General features: G+C 41.0%; 2 protein-coding genes across 5 annotated transcripts in view; both read right to left on the reverse strand.

Annotated features, from left to right (window-relative positions):
• Positions 1-7,404: 7,404 nt before the first annotated feature.
• On the reverse strand, positions 7,405-10,397 carry si:dkeyp-72e1.6 (transmembrane protein 238-like). Its single transcript, XM_061699854.1, has one exon. The coding sequence runs from the start codon at positions 9,221-9,223 to the stop codon at positions 8,681-8,683; it is 543 nt and encodes a 180-aa protein (XP_061555838.1). The 5' UTR covers positions 9,224-10,397; the 3' UTR covers positions 7,405-8,680.
• Positions 10,398-12,129: 1,732 nt separating this feature from the next.
• The window catches only part of gspt1l (G1 to S phase transition 1, like), a 33,434-nt gene continuing 30,726 nt past the window's right edge, over positions 12,130-14,837 (reverse strand). For all 4 annotated transcript variants that reach the window (XM_061700016.1, XM_061700015.1, XM_061700017.1 and 1 more), the window contains 2 exons: positions 13,002-13,170; positions 12,130-12,800 (listed from right to left, as the gene is read on the reverse strand). In XM_061700016.1, coding sequence (XP_061556000.1) covers positions 12,748-12,800; positions 13,002-13,170 — 222 coding nt within the window. In that variant the 3' untranslated portion in view covers positions 12,130-12,747. The remainder of the gene's footprint in view (positions 12,801-13,001; positions 13,171-14,837) is intronic.

Here is a 14,837-nt window from a genome sequence, read left to right on the forward strand (position 1 = left end):
AGTAAAACGCATTGCCACACGAATTGCAATACAACAGAAATGATATGAATTGGTCATTCTTTCTCTGCGGCCCGGTAACAAATGCCTCACGGCCCGGTACCGGTCCGCGGACCGGTGGTTGTGGACGACCGCTTTATAGGGTACCTCGTGCCTGAAATGGAGAAGCCTTTTGTGATTCTTTACTTGGCTTCAGAGCTCGAACGAGAGCTGGCGTTTTCATGGTAGTCAGGGCTCGAGCAAAAGGGCAACCTCATGCCTATAATGGAAAATATGCATTTTGTGAATCTTCACTTTTTATCACAGCCCCCCTCTGTCAGTCAGGCAAACCTAAAATAGCTTGCCTACGCACACAAACGTGGCGTCCGTTCTTTTTCACGGCAAAGTTCAGATGCATCAAGAGTGAAATGTGCGGTGCCTCACGGCAACGTCATGGCTGGCGTACGCGCATTTCTGCAGCTGTTGGCGTCACTTAGCGGTGACGACGGGAAACTGTTATAATATATCTGCATATCAGAGACACATAAACAATTTGCATTGATGACTAAGTAATGCTCGGCAACATTTGATTTCAGCAATGTAAAAGAGGCAAGGACTCAGAATTCACTTGTTAACCAGTGTATTTAATGAATCACTTTTTTTTTTGTTTTTGTTGTTTTTTTTGGAAGACCCCTATTAATTGATCAAGGCAATCATTTACGCCGCCTATAGCCCTCACAATCCAGAAATATCCAGATGTATGAATCTGTGCGTACACATGAATCCAAGCACATTACCTTCGTACGTTCCCATCAACGTGGAAATGAGCGCACCTGTTGGAGTAGCCGACTCCTCGCTGAATATGCAAATTAGAATCATTATTTGGACAGCTCTACTGTGTGCATTAAGAGGAGTGAAACAAAACAGAAAAAGAAAGAATTGGAGAGAAGATGAGGGAAGGAACATAGGATTAGCAGATAAATGGAACAGAAAAGTAGAAGTGGATTTAAAAAAAAAAAAAGCCAAGTGTACTCAAGTAAGAGTACTGTTACTTGACAATAATGTGACTCAAGTAAAAGTAAAAAGTAGTCCTTCAAAAAATTACTCGAGTTAGAGTAAAAAGTACACAGGGAAATAATTACTCAAGTAGAGTAAATATTGAGGTTTTTTTTAACCACAGCATGAACATCACTAAAATAAAAATGACCAAATAAAATATGAATGTGCAAACTCTGATTATTACTGTGTGTGTGTGTGTGTATACAGCCAAAACTACATCTGCAATTTACTGCAAGGTGTTTTCTCAAGTTAAAAGTGGGCTGAAATATCCACATTTGGGCAGACAGTGCCAGACAAATACAACAATACATGAAAGCTGTTGTTTTTGTTCGTCTAAATGTACACACGAGTAGCGTGCCGTTGCTTTCATGGTACAGACCACCTTCCCAACATGGTGGCCATGTAGGCACGACGATCAGCCGGGCTGGCCCATCTAGTGTTAATACCCATGCCCGGGAAGCCCACCAGAAGACGTGTGAGGTCATGTGACTTTCTAGTGTCATTTGATTGGTGAATTGGACTTAAATGTTACTAGTGCTTGGATTGGAGCAAACAGCGCCCGATGCAGAGGTCGGAGTCCTAGTATCTCGCACTAAATAGTTGATAAATAAGCAATAATTGACAAATAAAAGTAGCGAGCAACATTTAGATCATTGTAATGGAGTAAAAAGTACCGTTACTTCTTAACAGCAGAAGCGGTGGAAGTGTTTTTTTTCCTGGTCACATCAACTCCTGTGACTTATCCAAAGCACAATGCGCTCGCATATTAGTCCGCCGCGGAGTAATATCCATCCATCCATTTTCTGAGCCGCTTCTCCTCACTCGGGTCGCGGGCGTGCTGGAGCCTATCCCAGCTGTCATCGGGCAGGAGGCGGGGTACACCCTGAAATCACTAATAGACTGATAATATGGTACAGTGACAATTGTGCAAATGGTGCAGAGTTTTCAAGAAATTTCAACAGTTTAAAGTGACTAGTAGTCCGATAATGTGGAACAGTGACAATTGTGTAAATGGTGTACATAGTTCTCAAGCACATGAGTGGCCAGTATTGGTCAACAACAAATATTCAAATAGTGACGAGACTACTACAGTGAGTGCACGAATAATGTAGACGTTGACCCTACAGAGATGTGCAAAATTGGCACGTTACAAGGGAATTGTAAGTTAACTGTTTAAGAAGTTAATGGCAAGAGGGAAGAAGCTGGTGGACTGTCTGCTAGTTCTAGTTTGTATCGATTGATGGCGCCTACAGTCCTGACTGTCTGTTGCAGATGGGGTTTGTCCTTTTTTTGTGGCAGCACCAGATGATGTACTTCGTGCGACTTCTGAGGAAGCATGGCCTGCCACGAGCACTGTTCTCAGGCAGTTCTATACAGCAATCATCGATTCACTCCTGTGTTCATCCATCACAGTCTGGTTTGGTGCTGCCAAAAAAACAAAAAGGACAAACTCCGACTGCCGGAAAGATCGTCGGTACCCTCCTACCCGCCCTTGAGGACTTGCACGCTGCCAGAACTAAGACAAGAGCATGCAAAATCCCCTTGGACACTCCACATCCTGGTCACCACCTCTTCCAGCTTCTCCCCTCAGGTAGACTCTATCGATCAAAGCAAACTAAAACCAGCTGACATTCCAACAGCTTCTTCGCTCTTGCCATTTAATTGCTAGGGGGTAAACACACTATGGAGAGAGTGTGTTTTTATGTCTCAAGTATTTATTGTCAAAATGTGTGTCTATTGTCATACTAGAGTGGCTCCAATTCCCGGAGACAAATTCCTTGTGTGTTTTTGACATACTTGGCAAATAAAGAGGATTCTGAAAGGACAGATCCTTGGGTGGCCCCGGTGCGTGCTGATGGTGCGGGTCGATGAGGTGGTGTTCTCCAGCCTCACCTGCTGTGTCCTGCCCATCAGGAAGCTGTAAATCCACTGGCAGATGGCAGGCGAGACGCTGAGCTGGAGAAGTTCGGGGATAATGGCGTTGAATGCAGAGCTGAAGTCCACGAACAGGGTCCTCGCGTAGGTCCCTGCGCCATCGAGGCGTTCTAGGATGAAGCGCAGTCCCGTTTGACTGCGTCATCCACAGACCTGTTTGCTCGTTAGACAAACTGCAGGAGGCCCAGCAGGGGTCCTCTGACGCTCTTGAAGTGATTGGGGAGTGGGGTTTCTTAACGTACATCCGCACAGCCGAGCTTGCTCCCGTTACGCGTGCCTATGAGGTGACACTGGATAGATATGCTGAAGACTAATCACGACGTTCAAGTAAGTATGTGCACGCCGACAACGCTATTAAAAGAGGTTGGGCTGTCCAATCAAGTCGTTTCTCTCGTCCTATCAGCGATGAGTCTTATCTCCCCCACCAGTACCTGATTCTTCCTGGAGGTTCATCCAATCAGCAATGAGTCTTAGCCGGTAGCTTAATTTCATTTTATTTTATTTGCTGTTGTGATTTTTTTTTTTTTTTTTTAAGTTGATGTTGTTTAGTTATTTGCTGTTGTGTTTTGAACTTCAGGGACACCGTACGAATAACTTCCATCCATTTTCCACACCGCTTATCCTGGTTAAGGTCACGGGGCACTGGAGCCTATCACAGCTGACTTCGGGCAAAAGGCGGACGACACCCTGAACTGGTTGCCAGTCAGTCGCAGGGCACCTATAGACATGGACAACCATTCACACCATCACTCAGTGGGAGCTGAACCCACACTGCCTGCACCAAAGTCAGGCGAGTGTACCGCTACACCACAGGTGTCAAACTCAAGGCCCGGGGGCCAGAGCCGGCCCACCACATGATTTTATGTGGACCCCAGAGGCAAAATCATGTCAACTTCCATGATTCTTGTTCAAATCTGTACCAAAATTTCAAATCGTCATATATCATAAATGATAATGTTGCGATATTTTAAGCATTTTTGTGTTGCCAAACATTAATAATAGTTGAAAAACCCATTACCCTTGATTTCTGATTCCAAAACTAGTTCATACACTTCGTGTGTAAATACAATGAGGCGATTAAAAGTTTTTATGGTTTCACAGTCATAACTGCCCTCTGAGGGAAACCGTAACTACAATGTGACCCGCGACCAAAATTAGTTTGACCGCCCCGCCCTACACCATCAGCGACTAAAAATAACTTGTGCTAGCATACTCTTGTTGCACTGCTAGTCAAGATTGGTGATCTCTGTGTGTTTTACTCACTTAAATGGAGTTCTTGAAATTAGTCTAGAAAAATTGCACTGCATAAAGGTGTGTATCAAATGTATACAAATAATTAACCACGACATTACGTAAACCGGTGTACCCGGCCAGCACACTCTGATGAGCTAACAATGAGACCCGTACATAATTTTAATGTGACAAAAAATGGACTCCAACTACAATAGTAAACAATGCTTTACATATAGACCACTGTACAGTAGTTATATTAATTTCACTGTTGTATAATTCATTGTTTCGGGAACCTGTACTGTTTATTGTTGTAATTGTAGTTTGCAATGATGTAGAAGTACTCTGATTCATACTGAAGCAGCTCAATAAAGCCTGCCCATTCCAAAGGTTACTCACTGACATTTATCACTCTGGGTGAGAACAAGGAAGCTGGTGCAATTTCGACATTTTTCACAGCAGTATTCCAGCCAGTGCATGTGTATTACCATACATAATGCTGTATTTAAAGATATTGTACTTTTGTCCAGTCAGTTCTCCCACAAATAGCCAGTAGTGAGTGCATATGTTGAGTATTTCAGCGACTTGTACAGTGTAGCCTTTGGAGCAGTAGACCGCAACCTCAGAATGACTGTTTTTGTAATAAATAGTTTTAATAGATAGATGGATGGATAGATTTGTTAGCTTTGCTAGCTTCAGAAGAAAATGATTAAAACCTCTGCACATGACTGTGTTTGTAATAATGAGTGAAATTAAAATATATATTTCAATAGTTTATTCATCTGCAAGGCATATTTAGTACTATATGATACATCAGTACTTATTATATTACGCATCAGTACTGATTTACTTATTAGTGAATATTTGCTGCGTATGCCCCATTTGTCATTTATTTCAAGCCCAATTATCACTGTTGTAAAATTTAAAGAAGGAAATGCATATGGATTTTAAAATGCTGGTTTGAACTTTGAAAGAAGTCAAGGTGCGTCTGCTGCATGTTAAACACTAACAGTGTAGTTGTACAGTTGGGATCAACCTTAAAATTCATAAATACAGTGGGGGTACGGAAAGTTTTCAGATCCCCTTACATTTTTCACTCTTTATGTTGCAGCCATTTGCGAAAATCATGTTTATTTTTTCCACAATGTACACACAGCACCCCATATTGACGGGGAAAAAATAAACGTAATTGTTAACATTTTTGCAGATTTATTAAAAAAGAAAAAATGAAATATCACACAGCCATAAGTATTCAGACCCTTTGCTGTGACACATCTATTGAACTCGGGTGTTGTCCATTTCTTCTGATCATCCTTGAGATGGTTCTACACCTTCATTTGAGTCCAGCTGTGTTTGATTATACTGAGTGGACTTGCTTAGGAACGCCACACCCCTGTCTATATAAGACCTTACAGCTCACAGTGCATGGCAGTGCCAATGAGGATCATGAGGTCAAAGGAGCTGCCTGAAGAGCTCAGAGACAGAATTGTGGCAAGGCACAGATCTAAGCAAGGGTACAAAAAAAATCTGCTGAACTTAAGGTTCCTAAGAGCACAGTGGCCTCCGTAACCCTTAAGACGTTTGGGACGACCAGAACCCTTCCTAGAGCTGGGCTTCCAACCAAACTGAACAATCGGGGGAGAAGAGTCTACGTGAGAGAGGTAAAGAAGAACCCAAAGATCACTGTGGCTGAGCTCCAGAGATGCAGTCGGGACATGGGAGAAATTTTCTAGAAAGTCAACCATCACTGCAGCCCCTCCACCAGTCGGGGCTTTATGGCAGAGTGGCCCGACGGAAGCCTCTCCTCAGTGCAAGGCAAATGAAAGTCCGCAAGGAGTTTGTTTAAAAAATAAAAATACAAATAAAAAACACCTGATGGACTCCAAGATGGTGAGAAATATGATTCTCTGGTCTGATGAGACCAAGATTGAAATTGTTGGCCTTAATACTAAGTGGCATGTGTGGAGAAAACCAGGCACTGCTCATCACCTGTCCAAAACAATCCCAACAGTGAAGCATGGTGGTGGCAGCAGCATCATGTTGTGGAGGTGTTTTTTCAGCTGCAGGGATAGGACGATTGGTTGCAATTGAAGGAAAGATGAATGCGGCCAAGTACAGGGATATCCTGGATGAAAACCTTCTCCAGAGTGCTCAGAACTTCAGACTGGGCCAAAGATTCACCTTAAAAAAAATACAATGACCCTAAGCACAAAGCTAAAATACCGAAGGAGTGGCTTCAGAGCAACGCCGTGACTGTTTTTGAATAGCCCAGCCAGACCCCTGACTTAAACCCAATTGAGCATCTCTGTTAAGACCTGAAAATGGCTGCCCACCAAAGTTCACCATCCAACCTGACCGAACTGGAGAGGATCTGCAAGGAGGAATGGTAGATGATCCCCAAATCCAGGTGTGAGAAACTTGTTCCATCATTCCCAAAAAGACTCCTGGCTGTATTAGCTCAAAAGGGTGCTTCTACTCACTACTGAGCAAAGGGTCTGAATACTTATGGTTGTGTGATATGAGTTTTTCTGTTTTAATAAATCTGCAAAAATGTCAACAATTGTTTTTTTTTTTCTGTCAATATGCGGTGCTGTGTGTACATTGTGGAAAAAAATGAACTTAAATGATTTTAGCAAATGGCTGCAATACAAAAAAAAAAAAAAAAAAAAGAGTGACAAATTTAAGGGGGTCTGAATACTTTCCGTACCCACTGTATCACCTTTAATTTTCAAATCTTCAAAGACGCAGCAAAAATATTTCCTCACACGAAAGATGGTCAAGAAGGTGTGACTTCACTTGTATCTGTGCAGCGCCACACAAAGTATTTGTATGTCTGTAAAATAAATCAAATCAAAGACAAAATTTTATTTAGGTGCAATTTAGCACGGCATGCAAACTCCACACAGGTGAGGCCGGATTTGAAACCGGGTCCTCAGACTTGTGAGGCAGACGTGCAAACTAGTCATCCACCGTGCTTGTATTAGTTACTAGAGTCAAATGGAGCATGCAAATCTAATAATTGTGAGCGTCAATATTTTAGATTGTTTAGGGGAGTGAGATCCAAGGAAGAGGGTCTTCAAGGCTGAAAGCTCGGTGGTAACTCGCAATCATACTAAATTCAGACAGTCGGTATTCATGTTTCCAAGGTACTGTAAATAAATGTTTATTGAAAATATAAATCATTCATTATCATTATGACTACAATTGTACATGAATATCCAGTTTCTTGATTCAACACCGATATTGTAATAAAACTAAAACTCAATGAGCTAAGTTGAAGAAAGCACATGCAGGCGCTCCTTGGGCCAGCATTTAATTCACAAGAGTCTCTGCCAGTGAAACAAATATGAAATCGCATCAGGGACTTGGAAAAGTTGTTGACACACGACTTTTGCACCAGAGTGTATCTGATTTCTATTGTAAGGAAGTACCTATCAGGTTTCTATGGTTTGAACTGGTGTGTTCTTTCAGTCAGTAACGAACTAAGGTTAATAATTAGCTCCTGATAATACTTTGTGGTTTGTGATCTAGAAACCGCCTGGAGCATTTAGCTTTACATTTGAGATCCATTAAAATATGGGGAAAACTAATCAGAAATACACTGGTGGGAATAGCAAAACTAATTTAAAAAAAAAAAAAGGATTGGTTAATAGATTTGAATATTGCCTTTACCCCAAGGATGTAATCTAAAAACAAAAAATCCATACTGTATTGTGTAATAAATTAGTGACGCTAATGTATTTGGTATCAATGAGAGTTACTGGACATATTAATGAATCTGAACTTGATGCAAAGTGTGCTGCCGGCCACAGTAACAGGGACAACAACACAAAATAAAATAAGACAAAATAACTCACATTATTAACATTCATTTTAGCAGAACACATATTTGAGGGATGAGAAATTGTTCATCTTAATCAATTATGGGGCAATGAGTATTGTACAGTATGGAGCCTTCCATAATGTTTGTAAGCAATAGGCACTGGTGTATTTCCGGGTGGCGGAAAGTGATTGCTGACCAGACATGAACTGAAAACGATGTGGGGTTGCGTGACCAGCTATACCAATTCCGATACAGAACACTGACTAGTACTTTTGATGCATCAAATTTCAATTCAAACAATGACATGTACAGTGATTGTGAACAGAACATGATGATTTGCTGGCGTGTCAAAGCGCTGGAGTGTTGAGTGCCAACTGCTGGCTTAATGTCAGAATTTGTTTGCCACAAGTCTCGATGGCTGGTTATCAGTCGCCTTCACAAGTACCTATTACCTTGAAATAATAAATAATATCGCCTATCAATACTCGACAATCCATATTATTATTAACATTATTGTAAATTATATATACAAACACAAAATATTACTCCAGTTTTTATTATTATTTTTTTTTTTTACTATAGTCATGTTCTGATTTATAATACAAGATAATTGATTGATAATGCAGTCATGGCAAAGACCTCACCACTGGTCTTCCATTATGTAGCGGAGGTCTCTGTTGCTGTGGGAGGCATCTCCGCATCATAGCACTCCACCGAAGAGGCAGAAGTCCGAAAAGTTGGCTCATTTGGCGTCAAGGTTGCCATGGCAACGACCACCGGGCCCCCAGTCTGATCCGCAGCAGACCTCTGCGCGCCTCCCTGCCGGCTGCCGGGTGCCGCGCCTCCGTCCCTGCGCAACGAATTCCTGATGCCGCTGGACACGCGGTTGGACAGCCGCCGGACCGCCCCGCCGATGCCACCCAGAGCGCCCTTGTCCTTCTTCACCAGGCCCACGTCATCCTCAAGTTCCACGGAGAGCACCTCGATATTGCCGGAGTACCAAAACACCCACCACACGAGGCTGAGGAAGATGACAATGGCACCGGCGTAGATGAGCAGGTCGTAGAAAAATACGTTGACGAACACCCCGATGAGAAGGACGAGCAGTCCTACGATGTCGAAGGCCACGGCGAGCCAGAAACAACAGACACAGCGACCCAGGCCCTGGTACGCTGGTTCCATGTCAGCGTGCAGTGTCATGTGTCAGTAGGGCGGCTGTAAGGTGAGATCGGTGAGAGGCAGCGGGGGAGGGTGTGGGCTCAATGGAGGAGGGGCCCAAAGGACACTCACTACCTGCAAGGTGGTGTTTGTTTTTAGAGCCTGCTATAATGTCTGCCATAAAAGTATTGCTTTGTCACTGGTTGTGAGAAGTAACGAAGTACAAATGCTTCATCACTGTCCTAAGTAGATTCAGGTGTCATTCCGTACTTCGCGAGAGTATTTATTTTTTGGACAACTTTTTACTTTTCCGCCTACTATAAATAACAGATACACTGATGCCTTGAAATACAAGTTTAATTCACTACTTGGCAAAGCCCGTAACTCAAAACACTTGTATCTCAAAAGCTCTTTCCCCACTGAATTACATGGAAATGCCAATAATGTTCTTTAATATTTTCTGTGCACATGCGCACCGGCACACCACTTATGTGCACCCCTTGACTGTCTCCATGTGTTCAAATAGTTGTTTGAAGGGTTGTAACGCCGCAACATAGATGCTATAGTATTTAGCGCTACCATTAGCATTAGTCAATGGAGTTTCCCATTATTCGTTTGCAATACGCATTTAATCAGCATTAAGCGAGCGGACAAAGCTGTGTGGTTGTTTTTGAAGATGCGTTATGCTTTGTTTTATGTTTAGTTTGTCAGTAAACAGCTTGAAGCCTCCATTTTGAATAATTTTTCAGTAGTCCTCTGTGTTGTGAAGTGAATTGTGTTTACTGACCACCATACAGCGCTCGAATCTCAAGCTTGTGCGTTCAAGGCAAAGCAAAAAAAAAATTTAATCGGCCTAACGACGGTTTATATCTCGCAAAATTCTGAAGTCAAAACACTCATATCAAGGCACCAATTTTTCAATCTCCACAAATGACAACACGACGTACCCCCCTCTGTTTAACAGACACACCACAGTGCATCAAAGCCAAATAGGAGGGGGTGAAGAGCTTCAAATTGTTGGGCGCCCACATCACAGAGGATCTTAAATGGACTGCCAAACATCAAATGCACCGGTGAAAAAGGCACGACGACGATCATACTTTTTCACAGTATCCGCTGGTGTCCTACTACCGCTGCACCATTGAGAGCATCCTGGTACATCAGTAGCAGACAGCAAGGATCTGGAGAGAACTATACAAAAAAAAAGATAGAGAGAGAGAGAGAGATATATATATATATATCTATATATATATATATATATAGATAGATATATATATATATATATAGATATATATATATATAGATATAGATATATATAGATATAGATATAGATATATATATATATAGATATATATAGATATATATATATATATATATATATAGATATATATATATATATATATAGATATAGATATAGATATATAGATATATAGATATATATATATAGATATATATATATATATATATATATTATATATATATATATAGATAGATATAGATATCTATATCTATATATCTATATATATATATATCTATATATATCTATATCTATATATCTATATATATATATATATATATAGATATATCTATATATATATATATATAGATATATATATAGATATATAGATATATATATATATAGATATAGATATGTACGTGATTTCTTAGTTATTTTTATTTATCATACAATTGCAAAAATAACTTATAGGGTTCCATTTTAGAATGAGGCAACACAATGTGAGAAAGTTGGAAGCATGCGCTTTGAATATTATCCCAATGCACTGTACGCATCTTATCCGCAGATTGATTCTGCAGCCTATTTTTCAAAAAATGTCTTATATTGGAGCCCGAGTTCAGATTCAATTATTAAGGCTGTCACTACTGAATATATTCAGAACTGATTATTCTATCAACTCGTCCATTAATTAATCAAATCTGATAAATGTATATTGCTTTAAAGTTTATTGCAAATATGTGTTTCCCTATTACTGTTTATTTGGTATTGCTTTAATGATTAAACAAAACCAAATAAGCTATATCACACGAGAGAGTGATATACTCGCCAACAGTTTTGAAAGCGAGAGGTACTTCTTGGGTACTGATTAATGTTAAGGGCTACTAGTTTGATATACGCTTCTGAGGCTGCTTCAGGTTCCACTACGTTAATTACAGGTTATTCATACTACAGCTGTGAATAACTTAATTTTGTGATAGTTTACCCGGACTGATTATTTTCTCCATTAAATGATGATTCAGGTACTGGTTTGGTCCCTAACATGTCAGATAAAAGGGAAAATGTTGGTAATTCCCCCCCCACTTAAAGCAGATGTTTGCAAATGTCTTATTTGGATTCTCAGGGCATTGGATCAATCACAACTGGACTGTTCTGGTTGTCTCAGAATCGTTAGTACATCAAAGACAATCAGAACAGTCCAGTTGAGATTGAAGAAGTCCTCAAGAATGGAATGAGAATATTCACAGGCATGTCTTTATTTATTTATTTTTGGATTAAACAAATGATTTGGACAATTTTAAGTCCAACAACGGCTCTGAACGATGAATCTCTTTTCAAAATTGTTGTCAATTTGATCGATTAGTTGATTGTGGCAAAGCTAATTATGACGTATATGAAGCTCACAATGGATCAAATGGGGACATTACCGGTGCAATGAGTCACCACCGGCCCACTTCAATAAAATAGGTTGGTAACATTACTCACCAGTAAATCACTGCTTACAATGTCAAACAGTACTTCATAATGTAGATTGTGGCATTACACTGATTTACACCAGTGACCCTGTCAAGTGAACAACACTGCTCCAAGACAACTGGTGTTAATTAACATTTTTCACGTTACTATTGTCATTTAGAACTATTTTCAAACCTTTTGGTACTTCTGCTACATCAGCTCTGGAGCACAAGACAATAACAGCATTAGGAATCCGCTCTTAAAGGAGAAGTGTTTTTCCCAACAATTTTATTGTCATAGTTGTTTGCTTTAATAACATTTGAGCACGCTCAAGCAGACAGCCAGAACGCCACACGAGAAACCAAAAACTGGGTAAAAGCAAAGGGAGTCATTTACACCCATGATAAACATTTTGGTCTGAATTGGTGAAATTCTTTGAGATTATTTCTTTTTGCAGCGCATTTCTGAAATCACACTCCAAGCAAAAATCTTGGTCCACATTTGTTCACAGATTTAACTTCTGTCATTTGTCATTTATGAAAGCAAGAAAACCAAATAGAATAGGAAAAGAAAAAGAAAAAAACCTCAAACTGACCAGACTAGGGTGTTGGGGAGAGGTGGAGGGCGGGCTAACCCAGAAATGGCATAGCTGAGCTCTCAATATGAGAAAGCTGACTCGAGTAGATTTCTAGGATTTCACTGACTTAAAAACCGATTCTTTTTAATCACGTTTTTTTTCTCTCCTGAAGCTGATCTTCAACACACACAAGGTAGGTGTCAGAGGGAGGAGGTGCCTTTGCCGCTGACAACATTGGGCGGGTTATGACCGAGCTCCACCTTTTCCTTCCGACCTGGATTTTTTTCAGCAGCTGCGTTTTTAGTCCCGCTCTGCAACCAGCTTCAGAACCTTACCAATGGCGATGGTCTTACCTGAGACACACACACAAAATTGAATTTCAAAGTGGAGCTCTGTGCATTTTTAAAGACCATCTCAATTGGTTGCTATAGGCGTTCATCAAAATGTCTTTGGCCCCGGAGCACATGGTTTAAAACACACACACACGGACATTCAAAACTCGACTGTATAGGCGGATGCCTTATTTGACTGCCCGCTGTGTGCAGGTGCTTTACCTTCATCCCGCAAGGTAAACCGTCCCATCTGAGGAAAATCTTTAAAGGTTTCGAGGCAAATGGTTCCTGCCGTGCGCAGACGTGCGATGCAGACCTGGTCTTGTTTAACAAATCTCGGCCGTGTCTTACTCTTCTCTCCTGACTTTTTGTCTACCAGACAGATCAAGGCCTGGAAAAGGAACAGAATTACAGAACATTGTTTTTCATTGACTTACAAAAGAACAGTTTTTCAGCAATCTCTTTAGACACAATTTTCTTCCATCAAGTTTAATCCCCATGATCAGCTAAGTAGTGACCGGGAAGGCTTGCATTTATACACAAATAAATCTACTGAAAGTATCAAGCATCAGTAGAACAGCTTCTTCATCTAAATCTGCTCAGCCATAACTTAATTTTTTTAAACGGAACCCACAATGTTAAAGTGCAACCAAACAGACCAAATTTGACACATCACATAAATGCCGTAATTTTCACCTGTCAAATAAAAGACGTGCCTCCTCTCATGGGTCTCATGGAGAATTTGCAGCGATTGCGCACGCTCTCACGGGTTGCAGAGAGACATTCTGGGGCGGCCACCCCTTTCTTCCTTTGTTTAGTTGAAATTCAGTGGGACGTTAATCAATGGCGTAAAGGGTCATCAGCCGTGACGCACCGCGAGCAGGAGGAGGGGAAAAAAAGTCATCCAGGCGCGGGGACCGTGGTGCATGCACTGCTGTGACCGCCGAGGTTCAGCTTTAGGTGGCCAAAGTGGGATGACTGCTTTTCTCAATGTCTTTATGTCTCAAAAGTGTTCTCTGTCAATTGACTGTCTGTTGTCGTACTGGAGCGGCTCCAACTACCAGAGACAAATTCCCTGTGAGTTTTTTGGACATACTTGGACAATAAAGATGATTCTGATTAACAATCGTTGTAGTGGCTTCCTTTTCGGCTGGCCTGACCACAATGAAAAAAAAACGCAGAGAGTAAATAGAGAAGGAAATCACAACTGTCGAGTTCTTTGCAGTTTGTGACCGCGCACGACTGACCAATGGTCAAGCAGAACAATGGACACAATTCACTATATTGACGGGGATTTTCAAATGAAGAGTCTGTAAACACCGATGCATGTTCGTCAACTGCATGTGATATGGTGTTCATTCAGTCATGAGTTCGAGAGACACGCTACACGCTTTAATTGCTTGTGCTGGGACCATTAATAACATAGGTTAGACTAACTTATCAACTCACAAGTTCTTACAGGTGTTTAGACACTAAAAAAAGAATCCCACTGCACCACTCATCAGTAGCAATCCTTGCTCATTTCCCACATGCTGTCCTTTTCTGGCCTTTCATCGTTCTCTTGGTTAGATATTGCATGTCCTCACCAGGTGCCCCCCCATCCACAAATAAGAACACAATTTAACTGTTGTAATGTGACTTGTGCTCAAATATCTAGGGTGCCACTTTTGTTCTGCTGTGGTTCGCACCCCTATTCCCCCTTGTCCCCTCTGCATTTTCAATAATCAGAATAATATTTTTTTTTCAAAATAAGGAGGAGTATTTCAAATTGGACAGCAATGGTCCGCTTTGTTGTAATGCTGAATTGCAGTAGTAGGGGGCGCCCAAAACGCAGACTATAGCTTTAAGGATTCGTTTTGCACTGAAAACTGTTACATATTGATTGTTGAAAAGTAGTGCAATAAAATAATGTTTCCTAATGAGGAATAATCATAATTAATATTCGGGATTACAATATCGATCCAAATAATCTATTATTTTGGAGCGCTCCAAACCCAGCTTGGAGCGCTCCAACCCAGATACAGGCTACACAACATCTGAGACCACTCCGGAAATAGG

Source organism: Phycodurus eques, chromosome 16 (genome assembly GCF_024500275.1).
Source record: "Phycodurus eques isolate BA_2022a chromosome 16, UOR_Pequ_1.1, whole genome shotgun sequence".
Taxonomy (NCBI): Eukaryota; Metazoa; Chordata; class Actinopteri; order Syngnathiformes; family Syngnathidae; genus Phycodurus; species Phycodurus eques.

Coding starts and splice junctions, on each gene's coding strand:
- si:dkeyp-72e1.6 (XM_061699854.1), bottom strand. CDS start 9,223: ATGACACTGCACGCTGACATGGAACCAGCGTACCAGGGCCTGGGTCGC.